Source organism: Rhinoderma darwinii, chromosome 2, assembly GCF_050947455.1.
Source record: "Rhinoderma darwinii isolate aRhiDar2 chromosome 2, aRhiDar2.hap1, whole genome shotgun sequence".
NCBI classification, from domain to species: Eukaryota; Metazoa; Chordata; class Amphibia; order Anura; family Rhinodermatidae; genus Rhinoderma; species Rhinoderma darwinii.
In genome coordinates, this window is record NC_134688.1 from 8,486,148 (window position 1) to 8,510,940 (window position 24,793).

At 46.1% G+C, this 24,793-nt stretch overlaps 1 protein-coding gene across 1 annotated transcript in view; it reads right to left on the reverse strand.

Moving 5' to 3' along the window:
• Positions 1–1,725: 1,725 nt before the first annotated feature.
• RELT (RELT TNF receptor) overlaps positions 1,726–24,793 on the reverse strand; it is a 33,307-nt gene continuing 10,239 nt past the window's right edge. The window contains exons 3-11 of the mRNA XM_075851325.1: positions 21,376–21,486; positions 20,736–20,914; positions 20,572–20,651; positions 16,836–17,087; positions 13,943–14,017; positions 13,464–13,545; positions 11,961–12,185; positions 11,015–11,195; positions 1,726–6,260 (exon numbers count right to left, since the gene is read on the reverse strand). Of these exons, the coding sequence (XP_075707440.1) occupies positions 6,249–6,260; positions 11,015–11,195; positions 11,961–12,185; positions 13,464–13,545; positions 13,943–14,017; positions 16,836–17,087; positions 20,572–20,651; positions 20,736–20,914; positions 21,376–21,486 (1,197 nt within the window). The 3' untranslated portion in view covers positions 1,726–6,248. The remainder of the gene's footprint in view (positions 6,261–11,014; positions 11,196–11,960; positions 12,186–13,463; positions 13,546–13,942; positions 14,018–16,835; positions 17,088–20,571; positions 20,652–20,735; positions 20,915–21,375; positions 21,487–24,793) is intronic.

The following is a 24,793-nucleotide window of genomic DNA, read 5'->3' on the forward strand; positions in this document are numbered from 1 at the left end:
TTAAAAACAGATGAATTTCATTTGTACATTTTCTGCCACACAGCCCTCTCTAGATAATGCCACCCAGCCCCCCTGTAGGCAATGCCACCCAGCCCCCCTGTAGATAATGCCACACAGCCCCCTTGTACGCAGTCATCCTCCATAGATGGCACATACATTCCTGTAGGGGACAGCTCCAGGAGAAGTCTCTGACGTCACTGTCCATATATGCTGTCCACAGCTTCGGCAACGCTGTGGCCGGGGATTAGGCATTGCGCTCGTATAGGGAGCAACAAAATACACTCCTCCTCACATGCACTTCGCCCTTCGGCAGAATGCACGGCCTCCCTCGGATCACATCCATCTGACAGCCGTTCTTTACAAGGCCCCATAGACTTCTATGGGAGCCGAGCGGCCGGGAGAACGGCCCACAATAGGGCACGTCCCATTTTTTTACAACCCGGTCAAACAGGCCGTCAAAAAATAAATACATAAATAAAAAAAAATAAAAAAATCGGCCGTGTGAATAGCCCCATTTGGGTCTATTATTCCTACTGCGGCCGTGAGACGGCTGTTCCAAGAACGGACGAGAATCCCTGTCGTGTGAATAAGGCCTTAGTCTCTCCGAAGTCTAAACTGGCTAATAACAGAGAGCAATAGACTGTATTCACCTGTCTGTCCTAGCTATCCTGACTACAGAACAATGGATCACATTCACCTGTGCTACAGTCCTGCACCTCCCCTTGATGACTATTTGCCCTTTTGGGGTTTTCTAGACCAAGTGCTTGTGTAGGACAGAGAATATTTTCAGATTTTACCCAATCACGTGGATATTTTGACGGGATGTAAAAAAAAAAAACAAAAAAAAACAAAAACACAAAATCGCTGGGGGGGGTCACATACCGAGTTGCAGTATCAGTACTTCCGTTACCCCTCCTCTGAGGACGAGATGTCCACTTCTCCTAGGAGTTGGAGCTCGGATGTTTTTGGCAGTTTTTTTTATTTTAAACCAATATGTATAAATGTATCATATTACCAATAGAAAAAAAAAAAAAAAAAAAAGATTGTTCAGTATAGATTTTAAATTTCTGTACATTATTATAGGGACAGACCTCTTGCTCTGAGTTTTTTTTAAATCAGTATGTAAGATGTAAAGATATCTTTGGAACTTCCGTTTACAGCTCAGACAGAAAAGGACATATGTTCTTAGAGCATGCCCACTACACTCAGAGCATGCCCACTACACTCAGAGCATGCCCACTACACTCAGAGCATGCCCACTACACTCAGAGCATGCCCACTACACTCAGAGCATGCCCACTACACTCAGAGCATGCATCTTCTACAGGGAAGTGGAGCAGTCTCCATCACCTATTGTCAATGTTATGAACCTGTGTAATTGGCCTCCAGCTTTATAAAATTGAGGTTGTACTTTTAATGTAGCCTCTTCTGATGAGATGACTGCTGACCGCACCCCCAACGTACACAGCACAAGCTGAAAAGCGACACCAAGTGTCCAGTGTGAAAATTACAATAGGTAATAAAAGACTGTCAGATTTCGGTCTAGCCCTATAATTTTGGGTACCTTAGGGGGGGGGGGGGGGGGGGGTCCATGAGCAGTAACACCGATTAGTTCCCAGAACAAACCTGCCCAGTTGCTTCGTTAAGTAACCAATGGCAAATGTCAGAATTCAGCGGGGCTGGAGATTACGCGCTGTATAGACATTCACAAGATGACCGCCTAGGTTGAAATGAATCTTTATTTAAAGAAAAATTCAAAATGAAACAAAAAAACACCCCAAAAATTAAATATGGCCAATGACCACTGGAACATCATAACAATGCTGGGATTTCCTCCCCACGACCTGTTCAGAGCTGGTCATTTGTTTTATTGCAGAAGTGGAATCAATGCCAGGACGTGAAGATGGAAGAATCCACAAAGTACAAGAACGTCATAAATAACAAGGAAATAAATAAAAAAGGAAACAACTTAAAAAAGGTGATGAACATCTTATGAAAAAACAAAAAACACAAAACCACAACCTGTAGATGTACCTCAGTAACAAAATATACTGCGCAGAGCGCTACAGCGTGGGATTATTGCAGCGCACTTACGGCAAATGGACCTTGGCTTAATAGGGTCCCTCGTGGGGCTCACAATACATTGTCTGCCATTATAGGCTTAAGTCGAGCCTACACATTAAAGGGGTTGTATAGGTTCAGAAAAAACAGCACCACACTTGGTTGTATGCGGTATTGCAGCTCAGCCCTATTTACTTTAACAGAGCTGACCTGCAATACCAGACACAACCTGTAGACAGGTGTGGTGCTGTTATTGGCAAAAATAGCCATGTTTTTCTGAACCTGCCCCCTTCAAGAAGATTGGGAAACTAGCTGGGGGTGGGGGGAAATTAAAAAAAAAATTGATATATATTCCGATGAAATGAACGCAATCCATGTTAATGGTCCTGCTCCTGATTCAGCCATGTCCACCAGTTTATAGTTTACATATCGAAGTAAAGGGGGTCTTCCCTTTTTCATAATGCCTACTTGTTAGGAAGGTCCCTTGACAATAAACTGATCACATAGAGTTCCCCTGCTCAGACCCCCAGCGTTCTGCTGTGATCTGTGGGGAAACCTGGCAGTAAATGTTCAGTTCAGTTTCCCTGCAGCGCCACCACAGGAGAAATGAAGTATTACACAGTGTCAATTCATATCAATGGAGGACAGGTCCTCCAGAGAGAGACGCTCTATGTAACCGCTCTCTACTCTGACCAAGAGAGGAGGGTCCTGAACAGAGGACCCCCCCCCCCTCTATTATCCCAGAATTAACTAATGGGGTGTATGGAAATGGGTTTTCTAAACCGGACGATCCCTTTGATCTACATAAAAAGCGGAGTAACATTGTATTATACTGATCCGGAGTCACAGCCTCTGTAAAGCTACGTTCTGATGGAGTGGGACCGACAAGAAAACTCTGGAATGCAGGAATTCAACTCTGAAGTCGGCAGAATAGTGAGCGCAGCTCTGAAGTATAATTCAACATTAATACAAGAGAAGTCACGTAAAATATTACAAAGTGACTCAACTTCTTATGTAGATTAATTCCATACATAAGTTGTAACATGGTGATCGGAGGCGATGTTCACCTTCAGTTTATATCATGTGAATACAAGCGCAAAATAATTGCTGGTAACTTCTATTTTGGGTCAGTGAGACTTAAATAAATCAAGAGACGTTATTCCAAATCCCCAGCAACATTCTAAAACCTTAAAAGAGGAAAAATATAAATATTTTATAAGTTATTAAAAAAAATATACCGGGGATTGTAGAGATTTGGGTTTTGAAGGCAAAAAACTCATCCTCCGCATTTATAAATGTAACAATACTGACTGGTACGGTAAAACATCTACCCAGCGCCCAGGAGGGGCACCTGGTAACAGTAAAGTTTCAAGCCACTGAATGAATACAAAGTGGAGTAGTCGAATAAGCGCGCAACAAAAATGGAAATTAAAAGGGGTCGTTCAGAAGCCGCGCCACGCCTATCCACAGGCTGTGTCTGGTATTGCAGTTCTGCTCCATAGAAGTGAATGAGATGGAGCTGCAATACCACATACAACCTGCAATCAAGGGTGGCGCTGTTTGTAGAACGATAGAAGCCACGTTTTTCTAATCCTGGACAACCCCTTTAATTCTTCTGGGGTCTAGAACTGGCATGTGAAGCAGAGTCGGACCAAGATGGGGGGGACGACTTTTTTTTTTTTGTATGAAAGCGACTGATTGGTCAATCTAACTTATTTCACTGGGTCTGAAAAAAGGAAGAAAAACACCGGATGCCATAAAATATTCTTTGGTTTTTGGGCGTTTTTAATTATTTTTTTTTTTGGCTGCTTAACCAGTGTGGATGCGTTGTAGAAACAAACCCTCAGCTGTACAAGAGAGCAGCGGCGCTCTATAATACATTGTGAGGTCTGTAGTAGTCTATAGACCGACAGTAGAAAAAACGACTCCGGGAACGGAAGCGAAAAGGACGACGTCCATCTTTCACACAAGGAACAAAGGTCGGCCACGGCAGAGGATTAACACCTCAAACCGACAATGAACCTGGGTGCACGACCAGGGTGCCAACAGGACATTCACATTAGATCTGCTTCATGTCAGCCAAACAGAGCGCCACTTGGCAGAAATGGCATCTTGTATTACTAAGGCCTTGTTCACACAGTGCAGATTTGCCGCAGATTCTGCATGCATTTTTTTCAACCAAAAACCAGTGTTGGATCCAGGAGAGTAGACCTAGAAGGCCTTCCTTTATATATTTCTTCTGTTTAGGTTCTGTTCCTGGTTTTGGCTTAAAAAAAAATAAATGCAAAAATTGGCAGGAAATCTGCATTGTGTGAACAAAGCCTAAAAGTTCCTGTGTGATTAATGATTGAAGGTTAGTCCATCCCAACACATGATTATGAAGGGTGATGCCAGGCACCTTCCATTATCCTCAGCCAGTGGAGACAGACATTGTGGACTAAAGCAAAAATTGCATGAAAATAAAAATATTATTACTTTTTTTTTTTTTTAATAACTTAGAAACATCTAGTAGGGGGATTTATGAAACATGCGTGTTTAATGGTCACCAGGAGCCCAGTTTTTCGGATACAGGGCTCCAAACCCCCTGCATGAACATAGAGGTAAATAATAAAAGTCTGTTTGCCTTCAGCCACCACTAGGGGGAGATCTCTGCATACTATAGGATTGAGTTCAATGTATAAACAGCATGAAGTATAAATCAATACCTCACTTCCCCTGCAGGCAAACAGCAGTAAATTATAACAGTTTCCCTGCATACAGTTTATACATTGAACTTAATACAGCATGCAGAGAGCTCCCCCTAGTGGTGACTGCAGGCAGCAGTAAGTTATCATGTAACCCTATGAGAGTTGAATATATCTGTATGCAGTGAACTTCCCCTAGTGGTGGCTGCAGGCAGCAGAATGTATCATGTAACTCTATGGGAGCTGTATATATCTATATGTAGTGAGCTCCCCCTAGTGGTGGCTGCAGGTAGCAGAATGTATCATGTAACTCTATGAGAGCTGTATATTTCTGTATGTAGTGAGCGCCCCCTAGTGGTGGCTGCATATAGCAGAATGCATCATGTAACTCTATGGGAGCTGTATATTTCTGTAGGTAGTGAGCTCCCTCTAGTGTTGGCTGCAGGCAGACAGAATTTTATCATGTAACAGTCTACGCAAAGGGTTTGGAGCTTTGTATCAGAAAAAAACCCAAGACTATAAAAGATAAATTATGGAATGAAATCAACGGAGAATGTTTGATCTAATTAACAACATGAGGTTAAAAAGGTGGAGAATTAATTTGGTGGTTTGGTGCAAGCTTAGAGGTATCATAAAAAACAAAACGGAGCATATCATAGGAAGACTGTCCAAAAATCACACTCACCTAAATCAATCATAATTCTAATTTCCCAGTTATTAAATAAAATAGAAAAAAATAAATTTATCCAGGATATCAAATACTGGCCGATACCCATGTGTAACGTAAAGTAACACTGCAAGTTCCCAAAATCTTCGGTCGTGATCTTAAGATTTTATATTGCATCTAATATACAGACTGCAGGTAAGGAAACCCATGGATCTGGTCTGTGAGCTCCCGGCCCGAAGATGGGCCACAGGTGTGAGGAGCCGCGAGCTCCCGGATCCTTCACACGGCAGTATGCGCTGCCCACCCATCTACAACACGTCCCGTCAGGTGGCTGCGGTTTTTGCGCTGACCTCATCTCTTCTACATAAGCATTAAAATTAGGATAAAAAGGGAAAGTAGCAGCAACACAAGTCTGTAGCGTTTAAAGATGGAGGAAAGACACCATCAGGCGCCGCGTCCCCTCCAGATCCGAAGACCTCGTTTTCCATATTCCCTGAATCTAAAAAAAAGTCTTTAATAAGTCTCTTCTTATTAAAAAATAGTCTATATTACTAAATGGACCATGAGAAACTGTTGCACGACCTTAGAACTCCATCCGCCGCATTCGCAGAAATCCCTGAATCGCATCGGTTTCCTACGACATGATGTTGCATGGTGTTGTCCTTGGGAAAACGATAGGTTAAGATGCAGTGCAATGGAGGCGCTGTAGAGACCGGTCTCTGCCATATTCCACACTTGGCTGCCTTGTCGGTCCTCGTGGGAGGAGCTGCAGCAGGACCCTCCCACCACAGCTTGGATTCTTGAAGGTGAATGGCTGAGCTGGCAGGAAGGTGGAGTCAGATAACGTCCTAAAAAGATAGAAACACCACTTAGATTTTTAAACAAAATTATATTATTTGGAAGTAATCATAATGTGTGGGGTTTTTTGTCAAATATTTTATTTGTGACCAAAACTCTGCTTGCTTGCAGTGAATGGATCTTTTTACATTTAAAAGGCTGAGAACTTGGTCCTGCTCAGAGATCCACAGCTTGTTACAATGAAGCAGCGCTCTGAACATCCTGTAGTTGGAGTCAGTGAATGGAAGAAATGTTAAAAAAAATGGCGCCCAAAATAATCCCAGTGGCTAAAGACCTTAAAACGATTATCCAGAAAACGGGATGGACAATTACATCACTACAATTATTGTACATGTGTCGCCATTGTAGAGTGCGGCCACAATGTACTAGAAGGAGTTACGGAAATGGGGGAGGGGGGATGCGAGTGTTCGCGAAAGGTCCAGACACAATGTTCCCGGGGTATGCATTTAATGTTATTCTAGGGGGAAGATGCCCCTTTGGCCCCATGAACACGGCCGTGCCCGTAATCATGACCAGTAATTACGGGCACGGCCGGCGACAGCCATCCGCATTTACTGGCAGTGCTCCCATTATAAAGTATGAGAGCACGGTCCGTAAAATAAAAATATAGGACATGTCCTATTTTTTACGGAAAGTTAAGGACGGCACGGACACCCTCCGTAAATATACAGGAAGGGGTCAGTCGGCCATGGAAATGAATAGGTCCGTAATTACGGATGATATTATGGTCGTGTGCGTGGGGCTTTAATTATCCGACGTTCTATCACTACAAGTCTGTGTCACGTTCACTAAACAAAGGCGTGTTAATCTTCCAGGAGAAAGAACCGGTTTAAGAAAGGTCGGCCGCACTAGTTTGCCTAAAGCTACAGGTGACAGAACAGGCGACAGAACGACGTCATCATCCGACTCATCCTCCATTACGCACAATGTTACTCATTCAACTCACAGGATTCATCAGATACCACATAATTATACCCCATGTTCGGCACTTAGTTTGGGTTTCAGCTCATGCACCAAGATTTATATCAGTATCGAACAATTCTAAAAATGGAGTCATTTTTTCAGTAGAGCCGTCAGCTCTCCTGTGCGGTGTAGTATAGAGGAGCTGTCAGCTCTCCTGTGTGGTGTAGTATAGAGGATCTGTCAGCTCTCCTGTGTGGTGTAGTATAGAGGATCTGTCAGCTCTCCTGTGTGGTGTAGTATAGAGGAGCTGTCAGCTCTCCTGTGTGGTGTAGTATAGAGGATCTGTCAGCTCTCCTGTGTGGTGTAGTATAGAGGATCTGTCAGCTCTCCTGTGTGGTGTAGTATAGAGGATCTGTCAGCTCTCCTGTGTGGTGTAGTATAGAGGAGTGGTCAGTTCTCCTGTGTGGTGTAGTATAGAGGAGCTGTCAGCTGTCCTTTGTGGTGTAGTATAGAGGAGCTGTCAGCTCTCCTGTGTGGTGTAGTATAGAGGATCTGTCAGCTCTCCTGTGTGGTGTAGTATAGAGGATCTGTCAGCTCTCCTGTGTAGTGTAGTATAGAGGAGCTGTCAGCTCTCCTGTGTGGTGTAGTATAGAGGAGCTGTCAGCTCTCCTGTGTGGTGTAGTATAGAGGATCTGTCGGCTCTCCTGTGTGGTGTAGTATAGAGGAGCGTCAGCCCTCCTGTGTGGTGTAGTATAGAGGATCTGTCAGTTCTCCTGTGTGGTGTAGTATAGAGGATCTGTCAGCTCTCCTGTGTGGTGTAGTATAGAGGATCTGTCAGCTCTCCTGTGTGGTGTAGTATAGAGGATCTGTCAGCTCTCCTGTGTGGTGTAGTATAGAGGAGCTATCAGCTCTCCTGTGTGGTGTAGTATAGAGGAGCTGTCAGCTCTTCTATGTGGTGTAGTATAGAGGAGCTGTCAGCTCTCCTGTGTGGTGTAGTATAGAGGAGATGTCGGCTCTCCTGGGTGGTGTAGTATAGAGGAGATGTCGGCTCTCCTGGGTGGTGTAGTATAGAGGAGATGTCGGCTCTCCTGGGTGGTGTAGTATAGAGGATCTGTCGGCTCTCCTGTGTGGTGTAGTATAGAGGAGCTGTCAGCTCTCCTGTGTGGTGTAGTATAGAGGATCTCTCCTGTGTGGTGTAGTATAGAGGAGCTGTCAGCTCTCCTGTGTGGTGTAGTATAGAGGATCTCTCCTGTGTGGTGTAGTATAGAGGAGCTGTCAGCTCTCCTGTGTGGTGTAGTATAGAGGATCTGTCAGCTCTCCTGTGTGGTGTAGTATAGAGGATCAGTCAGCTCTCCTGTGTGGTGTAGTATAGAAGATCTGTCAGTTCTCCTGTGTGGTGTAGTATAGAGGAGCTCTCAGTTCTCCTGTGTGGTGTAGTATAGAGGATCTGTCAGCTCTCCTGTGTGGTGTAGTATAGAGGATCTGTCAGCTCTCCTGTGTGGTGTAGTATAGAGGAGCTGTCAGCTCTTCTATGTGGTGTAGTATAGAGGATCTGTCAGCTCTCCTGTGTGGTGTAGTATAGAGGAGCGTCAGCCCTCCTGTGTGGTGTAGTATAGAGGATCTGTCAGTTCTCCTGTGTGGTGTAGTATAGAGGATCTGTCAGCTCTCCTGTGTGGTGTAGTATAGAGGATCTGTCAGCTCTCCTGTGTGGTGTAGTATAGAGGAGCTATCAGCTCTCCTGTGTGGTGTAGTATAGAGGAGCTGTCAGCTCTTCTATGTGGTGTAGTATAGAGGAGCTGTCAGCTCTCCTGTGTGGTGTAGTATAGAGGAGATGTCGGCTCTCCTGGGTGGTGTAGTATAGAGGAGATGTCGGCTCTCCTGGGTGGTGTAGTATAGAGGATCTGTCGGCTCTCCTGTGTGGTGTAGTATAGAGGAGCTGTCAGCTCTCCTGTGTGGTGTAGTATAGAGGATCAGTCAGCTCTCCTGTGTGGTGTAGTATAGAGGATCTGTCAGTTCTCCTGTGTGGTGTAGTATAGAGGAGCTGTCAGCTCTCCTGTGTGGTGTGGTGTAGAGGAGCTGTCCGCTCTCCTGTGTCGTGCAGTATAGAGGAGCTGTCAGCTCTCCAGTGTGGTGTAGTATAGAGGATCTGTCAGCTCTCCTGTGTGGTGTAGTATAGAGGATCTGTCAGCTCTCCTGTGTGGTGTAGTATAGAGGAGCTCTCAGTTCTCCTGTGTGGTGTAGTATAGAGGATCTGTCAGCTCTCCTGTGTGGTGTAGTATAGAGGATCTGTCAGCTCTCCTGTGTGGTGTAGTATAGAGGAGCTGTCAGCTCTTCTATGTGGTGTAGTATAGAGGATCTGTCAGCTCTCCTGTGTGGTGTAGTATAGAGGAGCCGTCAGCCCTCCTGTGTGGTGTAGTATAGAGGAGCCGTCAGCCCTCCTGTGTGGTGTAGTATAGAGGAGCCGTCAGCCCTCCTGTGTGGTGTAGTATAGAGGAGCTGGCGGCTCTCCTGTGTGGTGTAGTATAGAGGATCGGTCGGCTCTCCTGTGTAGTGTAGTATAGAGGATCTGTCAGTTCTCCTGTGTGGTGTATTATAGAGGATCTGTCAGCTCTCCTGTGTGGTGTAGTATAGAGGAGCTGTCAGTTCTCCTGTGTGGTGTAGTATAGAGGATGTGTCAGCTCTCCTGTGTGGTGTAGTATAGAGGATCTGTCAGCTCTCCTGTGTGGTGTAGTATAGAGGAGCCGTCAGCCCTCCTGTGTGGTGTAGTATAGAGGAGCTGGCGGCTCTCCTGTGTGGTGTAGTATAGAGGATCGGTCGGCTCTCCTGTGTAGTGTAGTATAGAGGATCTGTCAGTTCTCCTGTGTGGTGTATTATAGAGGATCTGTCAGCTCTCCTGTGTGGTGTAGTATAGAGGAGCTGTCAGTTCTCCTGTGTGGTGTAGTATAGAGGATGTGTCAGCTCTCCTGTGTGGTGTAGTATAGAGGATCTGTCAGCTCTCCTGTGTGATGTAGTATAGAGGAGATCCTCTACAGATGTCAGCTCTCCTGTGTGGTGTAGTATAGAGGAGCTGTCGGCTCTCCTGTGTGGTGTAGTATAGAGGATCTGTCAGCTCTCCTGTGTGGTGTAGTATAGAGGAGCTGTCAGTTCTCCTGTGTGGTGTAGTATAGAGGATCTGTCAGCTCTCCTGTGTGGTGTAGTATAGAGGAGCTGTCAGTTCTCCTGTGTGGTGTAGTATAGAGGATGTGTCAGCTCTCCTGTGTGGTGTAGTATAGAGGAGCTGTCAGATCTCCTGTGTGGTGTAGTATAGAGGAGCTGTCAGCTCTGCGGTGTAGTATAGAGGAGTGGTCAGCTCTGCTGTGCAGTGTAGTATAGAGCGGCGGTCAGCGGTATCGGCAGCATGTTATAAGGACGGCCGGTGGTGCATATTCTTCAGTATTACGGCATTGCTTCCATCATGTGACCTATTCGGAAATCGCTTTGGGCACCTTAAAAGGTTAAATTAATCTTGAACACTCAGAACTGGAAGATGAAGCTTTTAATTGGCCAGATGCACCTGGGAAGGAAAAGTGGCACAACCCCCTGGGACATCATTAAGAGCTGGAGAGATCGGGGATGAACAATACACAGGAAGGGGCCTCCAGGATGGAGCAACAACCGAGAAGAGTCTTCTTAAAGGGCAACACATCCTTTATACAAGGTGGCCGCTATACAGCAATCTGAGCCCGTACTAGTGACATCACAGGACAGACATTGTATCTGCTGCACTGAAGTCCCAGCATGCTCTGGGAATCTTTTGGTGCAGCAGACAGAGAGCACTTTATGGCAGATACCACGTTATTACCTCCAACTTGCTGGTGTCTTCTAGACTCCGATTCTTGGCCCTGACCGTGTTGGACAGCAGGACCCTCTGTTCAGACGCCTCATTCGGAGGAAGACTTGGGGCGTCCCTGCCGCCCAAGTCAGAAATGGTTTTCATTTCTGGAGGATTTGGCTTCTGCTCCGGTATACAGGCAACACGGAACCTAAAAGGACCAAACACGGGGCGACATGAGATTAGAGGGTCAGATTTATGTTACTAGTCCCATAATCCGGGCGCGGTCGTTCGTTTGTATTTTATAAATTATACCATGAAATCAAATTAGATGTGAAATTATAATATATGATGGAGTTCGCACTTTGCTCACGTGTTGCTTTAATAATTTCGTACACATCCCAATTTACATCAGGTCTTCTACTCCAGTCACATCCGGAGCTGCGTTCGCAAGTCTACAAAATTTCTCGTTACCAGAGTGAGGTGTATTGTGGGAGGTCAGAGGTCAGCGACACGGTTAATTACAAGTGATCAGATAACATAATTGTAGGTGGACAGTAGAATTTTGAATGCAGCTCTGGATGCGATTGGTGTATTATGCATGATGTAGTTCCAATTTTAGTACATGTAGATGAAAGTGTTTGCCAGGTGGGATTCTCAAAGTACTTTTAGATCTGAAGAAACTGTATATAGAGATGTCCAGAAACATGCAAGCGAGTCAGTACTTGCTGTGGAAGGGTCTCTTAAAGGGCAACGCTTAGAAAAACCATCCTCCAAAAACAGTGCCACACCTGAGCACAGGGTGTGTGTGGTATTGCAGTTCAGCCTGATTCACAATGGAGAGGAGCTGCAATACCAGACACAACCCATGGACAGGTGTGGCGCTGTTTTTGGAAGAAAGCTGCCATGTTTTTATAATCCTGGATAACCCTTTAGAAACATCCATAAGGTGGTCATGCTGCAATAAGACCCTTACCTGCCCACCGAGAGGATGGTGAGGTCTCCTAGAGCAGCCTTAGCGAAGGTCCTGGCATTGCTGGCGGGCACCACCACTGACAGCGGAGGGGATATGATGTCGGGCCACTTCTTCTGACTACAGCGAGTGCAGCAGGTGCTGGAGCGGGACGCGGGGCCCTGGACCGTGTGCAGGTGATGCTGGTGTTTGCAGAGGTTCGGCATCTGGGGCAGGAGGTGAAGTTTGCTGGAAGACGAAGGAAAGCAGCGTAAATCTCCAACATTCCCAGGAGGAACTTTACAAGGACTCCACCTGGTTTTGGTTAAAGGGGGTCCCCCGATTCGCACGATCACGACATGTTAGGCCCCATGCACACGACCGTGTTCGGTCCGTGATATACGGTCCGCATGTCGGCTGCATGTCCCGGACCGAACACAGTGCAGGGAGTCGGGCTCCTAGCATCACACTTATCTATGACGATAGGGGTCACTGCCTGTCCGCGGAACTACTGTCCCGTACTGTAATCATGTTTTAGTGTGTGACAGTAGTTACGTGGATAGGCAGTGACACCTAGCGTCATAGATAAGTATGATGCTAGGAGCCCGGCTCCCTGTACTTTGTACGGTCCGGGACAAGCGGCCGACATGCGGACCGTATATCACGGACCGAACACGGTCGTGTGCATGAGGCCTTAGAGGGATCCCGTGACCTGTGCATGGGGACTTCTTTACACAGCGTCCATTCATAGGTGTAGTGTGTGTAATACAGGACGGCTCCTCTAGAGACGCTCTATGTAACCGCTCTCCACTCTGACCAAGAGATGAGGGTCCTGAACAGCGGACCCCCCTCTATTACCCCAGAATTCCCCAAGAGAGTGTATAAACTCAACCCCCCCTTTAAATCGGTTTTGGAGAAGTCTGGGTGACAAACATGGCCGCCATTACACCTCCCAATAAGGAACTAGTTACGCGGCTGTATGTGAGGAGGAGGAGGATGAGTCGCTGCAAAACAGAATGCTGTCCCAGGCTCCTGAATGGCAGAGTATTCCAGATTTCATTTATCTTGAGAGGAATTTAGACATAGGTGGAACCTGTATCCAGACATTAACGGTATATCCTCTACATACGCCATAAATGTCTGAGATAAGAATACCCCTTTATTAGAGGAGGGGGGGGGGGGGTCCCACGTTAATGACCCTCATGTCACCAGAGCACAGAGGGGCTACAGAGAGCGACTAACTCTGGGAGAACCGGAACATTTGTGTATTACATTGAACTCTAGAATGGTGTAATGCTTAATTTGTCCTGTGGTGGCACTGCAGGGAAATGTAACACTTGGTGTCGGGATTCCCCACAGATTACAGGTGATCGCACCCTGTGATCGGCCTATTGTTGGGAGATGCCAAGTGGAAAAGCCCTAGAAATATTAATTCAACCACAAAATGGCCACCCCCATAGTGCGCAGAAATTGGGGGCATTTCAGACCCTATATTCAAAATAAAATTAAAACAAACACACAACTGACTTTTGAGGCGACTTGCTTCCCATCGTGGACATCTGTTTGGTTTGATATTCCTTCAGGAGTTCTTCTAAAGCGACAGCATTTTCTGAGGGGGGGGGGGGGGGGGGGGAGAATATACAATTAATATTCGCAGCATTGCAAAATACTCTCTTTAAAGGAGTTGTACAGGATTAAAAAAAAACAAAAAAAAAAACATGGCTGCTTAGTTCCAAAAACTGCGCCACCCCTGTCCACAGGTTGTGCCTGGTATTGCAGTTTCACCCCAATTGCAGGAATGATACTGAGCGGTAACGCTGCCCACATCCCGTCCTCAAGGATGTGGGCGACTTGCGAGGATCCCAAATATTCCAGCAACGCGTCGTAGATTCCGTTAATTACAGAAACCATGACGCAAGCGAGAACCGCGCGTGGCACATACAGCCCCGCGCGTGGCACATACTGCCTGTGTGGTATATACAGCCCCGCGTGTGGTATATACAGACCTTTCTTCTCAGTGATGAGACGCACCAGGACCCCGATTGTGTCTTCATTCCCATTCTCTTCTAGCATGATGTTACCTGCAGGGGGGGGGGGGGTAAAGATACAAGACGTGAATTCTTCTGTGCGCCGGAGAATATAGCGTTACCCTCCGAATAAAAGATTACTGCATAACTAGGTCATGTGTCATTCAGGGAGCGGTGCGGCAGCCATTTTGGTTGTCATCCAGCTTTCCCAGAAACAGATAAACAGCCGTAGAACATATATAGAACACAGACAATGGCGCGATATCCTGGTATTGATGACGGACGCGACGCGGGGACTTCTTAACTGTAGAGTAATGACTGGAAGCCGGAAAATGATCCGTCTCCATAGCAACGACTAGTCAGACCCTGCAGGGGGGGGGGGCCATGACACGGAGTGGAGGAGGCGGTTACTATGGGATTTCAGGTCTTCTAGGAGAACGTCTATAGGGTACGGAGACCCCGCAGCAGCTCATTACAGGAGAATGTCTATAGGGTCGAGACCCCGCAGCAGCTCATTACAGGAGAGCGTCTATAGGGTCCGGAGACCCCGCAGCAGCTCGTTACAGGAGAATGTCTATAGGGTCCGGAGACCCCGCAACGGCTCATTACAGGAGAACGTCTATAGGGTCCGGAGACCCCGCAGCAGCTCATTACAGGAGAACGTCTATAGGGTCCGGAGACCCCGCAGCGGCTCATTACAGGAGAGCGTCTATAGGGTCCGGAGACCCCGCAGCAGCTCATTACAGGAGAACGTCTATAGGGTCCGGAGACCCCGCAGCAGCTCATTACAGGAGAGCGTCTATAGGGTCCGGAGACCCCGCAGCAGCTCATTACAGGAGAGCGTCTATAGGGTCCGGAGACCCCGCAGCGGCTCATTACAGGAGAATGTCTATAGGGTCCGGAGACCCCGCAGCGGCTCATTACAGGAGAATGTCTATAGGGTCCGGAGACCCCGCAGCAGCTCATTACAGGAGAACGTCTATAGGGTCCGGAGACCCCGCAGCGGCTCATTACAGGAGAATGTCTATAGGGTCCGGAGACCCCGCAGCGGCTCATTACAGGAGAATGTCTATAGGGTCCGGAGACCCCGCAGCGGCTCATTACAGGAGAGCGTCTATAGGGTCCGGAGACCCCGCAGCGGCTCATTACAGGAGAATGTCTATAGGGTCCGGAGACCCCGCAGCGGCTCATTACAGGAGAGCGTCTATAGGGTCCGGAGACCCCGCAGCGGCTCATTACAGGAAAATGTCTATAGGGTCCGGAGACCCCGCAGCGGCTCATTACAGGAGAGCGTCTATAGGGTCCGGAGACCCCGCAGCGGCTCATTACAGGAGAATGTCTATAGGGTCCGGAGACCCCGCAGCGGCTCATTACAGGAGAATGTCTATAGGGTCCGGAGACCCCGCAGGGGCTCATTACAGGAAAATGTCTATAGGGTCCGGAGACCCCGCAGCGGCTCATTACAGCAGAATGTCTATAGGGTCCGGAGACCCCGCAGCGGCTCATTACAGGAGAATGTCTATAGGGTCCGGAGACCCCGCAGCAGCTCATTACAGGAGAATGTCTATAGGGTCCGGAGACCCCGCAGCGGCTCATTACAGGAGAATGTCTATAGGGTCCGGAGACCCCGCAGCGGCTCATTACAGGAGAATGTCTATAGGGTCCGGAGACCCCGCAGCGGCTCATTACAGGAGAATGTCTATAGGGTCCGGAGACCCCGCAGCGGCTCATTACAGGAGAATTTTATTTATTTTTTATTCCTCTCATAAATTTCGCCAAAACTGGAGTAAAAAAAATACATTGTGGAGGAGCGCTCCCCCCATGGCGCAATACGGAGGCCGTCTCCTCTAGAAACATCGCCGTGTGAACGATCCTTCTACCCATAAAAATCACGACATCCCCAGAAAAGTCCCCGATTCGCTCTACGCGGTCTCGTTACAAGATGCTTTTTTTTTTTTTTTTAGCTATATTGGTTTTTGGGAAAAAGAGGAGACAATGGATTTGGCTGCCATTAGAGGCGGTCACCCAGCTTTCCCGTATACAGAGAACGTCCATTTACTTATATTGTGGATTTTTTTTGTCTAGGAGGCAAGTTCCCTGTGACATAGACCGTAAACTCCCTTTAACCCCTTCCAGCTGCAATTATGTTAATTTATTTTTCTACTTTAGATTACTTCAGGGGGGAGAAAAAAAAAAAAAAAAAAAAAGAGGGTATATCTTTTTTTAGTACCAGCTATTTAACGAGCGATCATTAAATAGCTGGTACTGTACACTGCAGAGCTTAGGAGCACCAACATGGCAGACCTGGGGTCCCCAATCACAGCCATCGTCGCCCTGCGATTACTTGGGGGGGGGGGGGGGGTGCAATGAGATGACAGAGGGGCCCTCTCTTCTGTCTAACGGCTTAGATGCTGCAGTCGCAATAGACGTCCGGGAGCCCATTCCATACATCCCCTTCAGACTTCTGCCGCACATATACGGCGGATACCAGGAAGGGGTTAATCCAGCATTGTCCGATATTCCCAGAAAATGGTTTCCCCTCATATCCAAAGTTTTTTGGAAACATGAACCTGGAGGAGAGGATCGCGGACGAGAGATTCTGTGCGGCAGATAATTAGAGCAGGTCTGGATTGTGCTCCGCTCCTCGGGGGCCGTCCTCCTATCAGGGGACTCCATGTTTGTGGTTTGCTTCACGCTGTAATTCCCGCCGCGACGTCACACAGATCCAGCAAGGTACGGACATTAAGCCTCGGTTACCACATTAGTACAAATTAACTGTTCAGGAGTGGGGGAGGGGGTCACTACAACATGAATGGGGCGTCTGGACGGAAGGTCCCTCTCACGGAGTAGGTGGTGGCCCCCCGGTACTCACCGTCTTTCTCTGGGGACGCCTCTTCATCCACCTTTCGAGACGTGCAGTGAAATCCCTTCTTTTTTAGGATATTGCATAACAATATACCGGTCAGTCCCATCATGCAGAAAACGGGGACTATCGCCAATACTGCGTACTCCGTCCTGGAGTCCTCCTGATCCCCCTTACGTGTGCCGTTTTGGGACGACTTTTGCGCTGAGTTATTGGCAGCCTCTAATGTTCTGGGAGAACGGTTTCTAAGTGTCCTTTGACCTGGAGCAAAAAAAAAAGTTAATAAAAAGTTTGTAAATCCAAAATTACCTCCATAAAAGACGACTGATCTATTAAGAACTTCCCTACAGTCGCCCCTGAACCCCTTAGACCCGGTGTGAATAGCCACATGAAGTAAACTTGATCTACGTACGCCGGAACAAAGGATTTGATGACCCTTTTTTTTACATCTGGAGCACCAGAAAGTTATATGGGAAAAAAAAAAATAAAAAAAAAATACACAAAGAGGGACTTCAAGTAAACCCACAAGAAATCCAGCCACTACCAGGAGACCTTTATGCCCCTTGCCGACGACAGAGTGCCATTCGGGCCTTTTTCACAGCATCCAATCGTTTTCACGGACCCATTCACTTTACAGACCCGACTCCCCGATCCGTGGAAAGAGCGGACACGTCTGGACCTAAAGAACATCCGCAGTAACAACGTCAGGGCTCCTGGATCCTCATGTACAGAACCCTTGTGAAGTCTTTTCCTGTGCAGTTTGTGCTGCGGATGTGGTGTCTGAGACGCTACAGACAGTGGCGTAACTACCGCGGTAGCAGCAGTAGCGGCTGCTACGGGGCCCGGGGCTTGAGGGGGCCCGGTGGCGCTGCTAGCAGCCATTATGGCTACTACAGCGGTAGCGTCGCTACTGTGTGGCCCGCGACGCCGAGCCTTACACAGGCCCTCTCATGCCTGTAGGTGTCGCTAGCACCGGAGGGGGCCCCAGTGCTAGCGGCAGCCAAATACATGTATTAGCACTGAATGGCCGGGCATGTTCCGTGCCTGACCATCCAGTGCCTTACAATGACACGGATTGGCTAGCGGCGCGATGACATCATCGCGCCGCTTCCATGCTTGGAAGGTGCTGATTGGCGGGGCAAGTCATTCTGCCCCGCCAATCAGCGTCATTGGAGGACGCTCGTTCAGCTCCTGCAGACATGCTCAGAAGAGAGCATGTCTGCATCGCCAGTGAACAGCGTGGGAACCGGAGAATGTGAGTATGTCAAGTTTTTGTTTTTTTTCCCTCATAAAAATGTGAATGGCATTATCTATAGGGGGGGGGGGGTCATCTTTATGTGGGCTATTATATATAGGGGGTCTATGTGTGGGGCAGTAGCTACAGGGGGGGTCTAGATGTGGGGGTGTGGGCCATTATATACAGGGGGCTCTATACGTGGGCCATTATATACAGGGGGCTCTATATGTTGGCCACTATATACAGGGGGGTCTATATGTGGGACACTATATACAGGGGGAGCTATATGTGAGACACTATATACAGAGGTGGGCTATACGTGGAGCACTAACTATAGGGGAAGCTATATGTAGGGCAGCACGGTGGCTCAGTGGTTAGCACTATTGCCTTGCAGCTCTGGAGTCCATATGTGGGCACTATCTACAGGGGCTTCTATGTAGGTCACTATCTACAGGGGGCATGTTGTGTGTGTGTGAGAGACAGTTATATTTAGATGTGTTGAGAATTTTAACTTTGTTTACAGGTGCAGAAATGTTTTAAAAGTGAGAAGCTGAAGACATCTAAACGGAAAACTGCAGAAATGGGTCATGGCCGGGAGAAATCCATCATAGATGTCGGAACCGGAGGGAGAAGAAAAGAACTAGAATCTGAGACGTCACCGGTGAGTCACTTAATGTAAATGTTTATTCTGCCTCTAATCAGTATTGTAGTCACTGTATGTTCTGCAGCGAGATGATTAGGATATGATTTTTTTTGTGAAACCGAATCTCCCAGCATATCCTTACCATTGTTCCGGCCATGCTGGGAGCTGTAGTTTTACGCCGTACAAACCTATACGAAGTGGCGTAACTACCGCTATAGCAGCCGTAGCGACTTCTACAGGGCCTGCAGCATGAGGGGGCCCGTGCCACCCGCCGGCACGGCCCCCCCATGGCCGCAGGCTCCGCTAGCAGCCGCTATGGCTGCTACAGCGCGACGCCACTGAAGGGGTTGTTCCTACATAAAGACATGTATCCCCTATCCATAGGATAGGGGATACATGTGTGATCGCTGGCAGCGATGAGGAGAACGGGGGACCGAAAGTCCCCCTAAGTTCTCCACGACAAACCTTGGACTTCCGGGGTCTGTGTCGGCAGCTCCGTAGAAATGAATGGAGCGCCGGTTGTGCTTGTGCGCATGCGTGACCAGCGCTCCTTTCATTTTTATTGAACTGCGCAGACGCCGGAAGTCTGATGTTTCTCATGGAGAACTTCGGGGGACTTTCGGTCCCCCCTTCTCCTTATCACTGCCAGCGATCACACATGTATCCCCTATCCTGTGGATAGGGGATGCATGTCTTTTGTAGGACAAACTATAGGACGTTTTTTTTGGGGGGGGGGGGGGCTATATGGCGTTATCTACAGAGGGGTTCTGTATGGCGTTATCTACAGGGGGGCTGTATGGCGTTCTCTACAGGGGGGGCTGTATGGCGTTCTCTACAGGGGGGGCTGTATGGCGTTATCTGCAGGGGGCTGTGTATGGTGCTATCTATAGGGGGCGCTATGTGGTGGAATCTATAGGGAGGCACTATCTACAAGGGGGGGGGGGTTGTGTGATACCCAGCAGAGGGGGGGCCCCAGTCAAAAGTTTGCTATGGGGCCCAGTCTTTCCTAGTTACGCCCCTGGCTACAGATACTGTACAGGAGGAGCAGCCCGGTCACGGCCACCGTCTCTACACGCTCACTCGCCACTTCCCCCCACGATCACACTGCAGAGACGACGGCGGCAATCACAGGACATTATCATCTCTTCAGACACACAGACCAGTTCTGAGCAGGGAGGAAGTAAAGGGGCTGCAATAATGACAGTTTCCCGATCCTCCGCCCTATATGGAGCGCGCAGCGCACAAGTGAATGACGCCGATACACAGCACAGAGCGAGAGCGCGTTATTTATTCTACATTAGAAACTTGAATTTATCCACCGAGGAGCAGGTCTTGAGAGGGGATCACTGGAGGTAAAGCCAGAACATTACTTGGTCTGCATTGCAGCCAGAACGGCGGGGGAACCGGTAACGCTGAAGAAAGCGGCCGCCCAGCAAGAGGGAAACAACCTGCCGAAGCTTCCCCAAACCTGCTCCAATCCGGTGTCGGAGAAGCCAAAAAAAATAAAATAAAATTATTGATGCATCCAGGAAAATGAGGATTTTTTAATTTTCGTTTTTTTCAATATGAAAAAAAACAAAAAACTTGGATCGCAGTCGGACAAGGAAAAGGATCAAGGACGAGGTGGATATCACGGTTATTAGGATTGGTTTGCGATTGTGTGGGTCAATTTGCGGTTTAATTGATGGAGAAAAAAAATAAAATAATAAATGCTATCAGACAATAGAAAAAAAACAAAAAAACCCCAACATCTAAAATGAATAGAAACAGACCAAAAAGAAGGATTTTTCCTTTTTTTTTTGTCCGCTACGGTCATGTGCCTGCAGACTACAGCGCCCCCCCCCCCACAGAACAAGGGAACCTACCTTCACAGCCTACGGTGTCCGGGGGTGCCAGCCAGCACGCGATACACGTGTTCCCACTATTGGCCACCAGAGGAAAATACCTGACAAGATAAATACAAGACACTTAGCCCTGGTGCCGTGACACTTCGCACATTACCCCACTCGATAGTGAAACGGGCCCGTACCCCGGCAGACAGTCTCCGCACGCGGTGTCAGCACTGGCGGTCCCGGCACTCAGTTGGATTCTCTTCTTCTTATTGCACTGCGTGTGCATAGTGCAGGGCGACACACCACTACGACTGGAGAATGTCCCCGGATTACACGCCCGGCAGCCAACCCCGGCGCCCGTCCCAAAACCACAAACCTGGCAGAGAAGAGAAAAGACGTACACTGTGAGCAACCGCCAATAACAGCACAACTCCCACCAATAACACCACAACTCCCCCCAATATGCATTAACACAGTTAGAGATCTCAGATTTTGTAATTTATTTTATTGACGTTTAGAACCTATTTTTATGAACTGTAGGTGTTGTCATAGGTCCTTTCCAACGCCAAGAATTATCATCATCATGGATTAGAGGTTTTACAGGGTTAAAAAAAATAAATGGCTGCTTTCTTCCAGAAACAGCGCCACGCCTGTCTATAGGTGGTGTTGGGTATTGCAGCTTGGTTTTATTTAAATTGAATAGGTCTGTACTGCAATACCAGACACAACCTATGAAGAGGTGTGGCGCTGTTTGTGGAAGGCCCTGAACTGTAATATTTTGGTCAATAGGTCACTGCAGAGACCAGGGAATAACAGGACGGTATTGAATGGTCTTACCCCATCAGGCTCCTGCCCCCGCAGGCATTTTCTACAAGGCACACAGTCCCCGCCGTCATTGACATATTCGGATTTGCCACACTCCTGACAGATTCCTTCCCAGATTTGGATCTACATTTTAAAAAAAAAAAATTATATTTATAAATATATCGTCCCCGAAAATATTTGGATAATTAAAAAATAAAAAAAAAACAAAAAAAAAACAAAAACAAAAAACACTTAAAAAAAAAATGCTTTTAAAAGACAGAGGATTATAAACGGTTACAAAAGTCTCGTCGTGTTCAGTAAAGATGATAGCTGCGTGAAGCTTTGAGATCACCAGAAGAGCTGTCATAGGGGCCCCAATAGAGGACAGTAAAACCCATTCTAAATAGAGACGATACACATTCTGTAAGTAGGAGCCACTTACACAGGATAAGCCCCTACACCGATATAGATCTACATGCAAATCCATCGGTTTCATCAGCAAATTAAAAACCAAAAAAAAAAAAAACACCCCCAAAAAAAACACCACTTCTAAAAACGATTGTATAAATAACATAAAGTTATAAAAACAATGGAAGGTAAACACCGGATCGGCCACATACGGGCTCATCCTGAAGAATTCCAACCCGAGGGCCGGAAAGGGGTTCAAATTCCAACACGGCCGCACATGGAGCCAAAAACAGTTCAGCCCTTCAGGCAAAATCAGCAGGAACCGGTCACATCGCTGGGGAGGGGGGGGGGGGGAATCATATACAGCCGACATAAGGGCATCTCAAAATTAACATTTTAATATAAAATTGATGCAACAAAACAAAAAAAACCACAACAAAATCACTAACACAACAGGATTTTTAATAAAAAAAAAAAAAAAAATAATATAATAATAATTTGCATAAAAGCTGAAAAAAAATAAAGATATAAAATGCTATTTGATCGTCTCTGACCGCAGATCTGACGGCGCCGGCCGCGTAGTATTGAGAACATACAGAATAGAAAAATATATAGAATGGCCCAAGTGAACCTCTAGGCTTCATGCACGACCGTATTTTTTGCGGCCGAAATTTAACTGCATTATTGCGGACACATTCTTTTCTAAGGCCCAATGCACATGACCGCGATTTGCACGGATGTGTGCGGGGCCCCCCAATCTGGAGCACAAAAACTTTTTGGGGATCATTGATGTTTTTTTTTTTTTATTTTTTTTTTTTTTTACACCTGGAAAAAATACCTGTTTAAAAAGGTCAAAATATACAAAAAAAAAAAATAAAAATAAAAAGCAACACACGTATGTAAACGGCAATGAAAATGTAAAAAAGAAATAATCCCACATACTAAGTTTCCCTTATGGTGGATCAAAGGCATAAAACGCGTGACTTACGCCATATTACTACACGGTAACCGCAGTACAACACCCAGTGCGGGTCCAAGGCCATATACGTTATATAAATCACTAGACGCGAGGCCTGGAGCGATCACCTGAGGTACATCAGCCATAAGAGGGGCTCATCCGCAGGTACAGCACAGTAATGGCGCGTTTCCTGCGTCGTCAGCCGCCATATTCATCAGCCACAGGGCAGATCTCTCTCTGCAGCCGTCAGGAACATACGACATTACTGGTGCTGAACCGTCAAGAAACCCAAAACATTTCACGTGTACATTATACAGCCGACTGCAGAGCAACCCCCAGGGGTGAGGACGCGGCGGACACGTTGTATAAATAGAAACGGACGATCGACCAGACACACGGCTCTTATCAGGACGGATATAGAAACACTCAGACCCCGAGAGGAGAAAAAAGGAACATAAAACCAATCAAACAATTATCTAGAAAATGCATCCGGATACCAGGACCAAGATCAGCGGCCAGAAGTCCCTACACAGGACAGCAATGTAATTATAATGTATAACGAGGAGCGGGGGAAGGGATATAACTACTATAATACTGCCCCTATATACAGGAATATAACTACTATAATACTGCTCCTATATACAAGAATATAACTACTATAATACTGCTCCTATATACAGGAATATAACTACTATAATACTGCCCCCTATATAGAAGAATATAACTACTATAATACTGCCTCCTATATACAAGAATATAACTACTATAATACTGCTCCCTATATACAAGAATATAACTACTATAATACTGCCCCTATATACAAGAATATAACTACTATAATACTGCTCCCTATATACAAGAATATAACTACTATAATACTGCTCCTATATACAAGACTATAACTACTATAATACTGCCCCCTATATAGAAGAATATAACTACTATAATACTGCTCCTATATACAAGAATATAACTACTATAATACTGCCCCCTATATACAAGAATATAACTACTATAATACTGCCACTATATACAAGAATATAAATACTATAATACTGCTCCCTATATACAAGAATATAACTACTATAATACTGCTCCTATATACAAGACTATAACTACTATAATACTGCTCCTATATACAAGAATATAACTACTATAATACTGCCCCTATATACAAGAATATAACTACTATAATACTACCTCTATATACAAGAATATAACTACTATAATACTGCTCCTATATACAGGAATATAACTACTATAATACTGCCCCTATATACAAGAATATAACTACTATAATACTGCCCCCTATATACAAGAATATAACTACTATAATACTGCTCCTATATACAAGAATATAACTACTATAATACTGCCCCCTATATACAAGAATATAACTACTATAATACTGCCCCTATATACAAGAACATAACTACTATAATACTGCCCCCTATATACAAGAACATAACTACTATAATACTGCCTCCTATATACAAGAACATAACTACTATAATACTGCCCCTATATACAAGAATATAACACTGCCCCTATATACAAGAATATAACTACCATAATACTGACCCTATATACAAGAATATAACTACTATAATACTGCCTCCTATATACAAGAATATAACTACTATAATACTGCCCCCTATATACAAGAATATAACTACTATAATACTGCCCCTATATACAAGAATATAACTACTATAATACTGCCGCTATATACAAGAATATAACTACTATAATACTGCCTCATATATACAATATAACTACTATAATACTGCCCCCTATATACAAGAATATAACTACCATAATACTGCCTCCTACATACAAGAATATAACTACTATAATACTGCCTCCTATATACAAGAATATAACTACTATAATACTGCTCCTATATACAAGAATATAACTACTATAATACTGCCGCCTATATACAAGAATACAACTACTATAATACTGCCCCCTATATACAAGAATATAACTACTATAATACTGCCCCTATATACAAGAATATAACTACTATAATACTGCCCCTATATACAAGAATATAACTACTATAATACTGCCCCTATATAC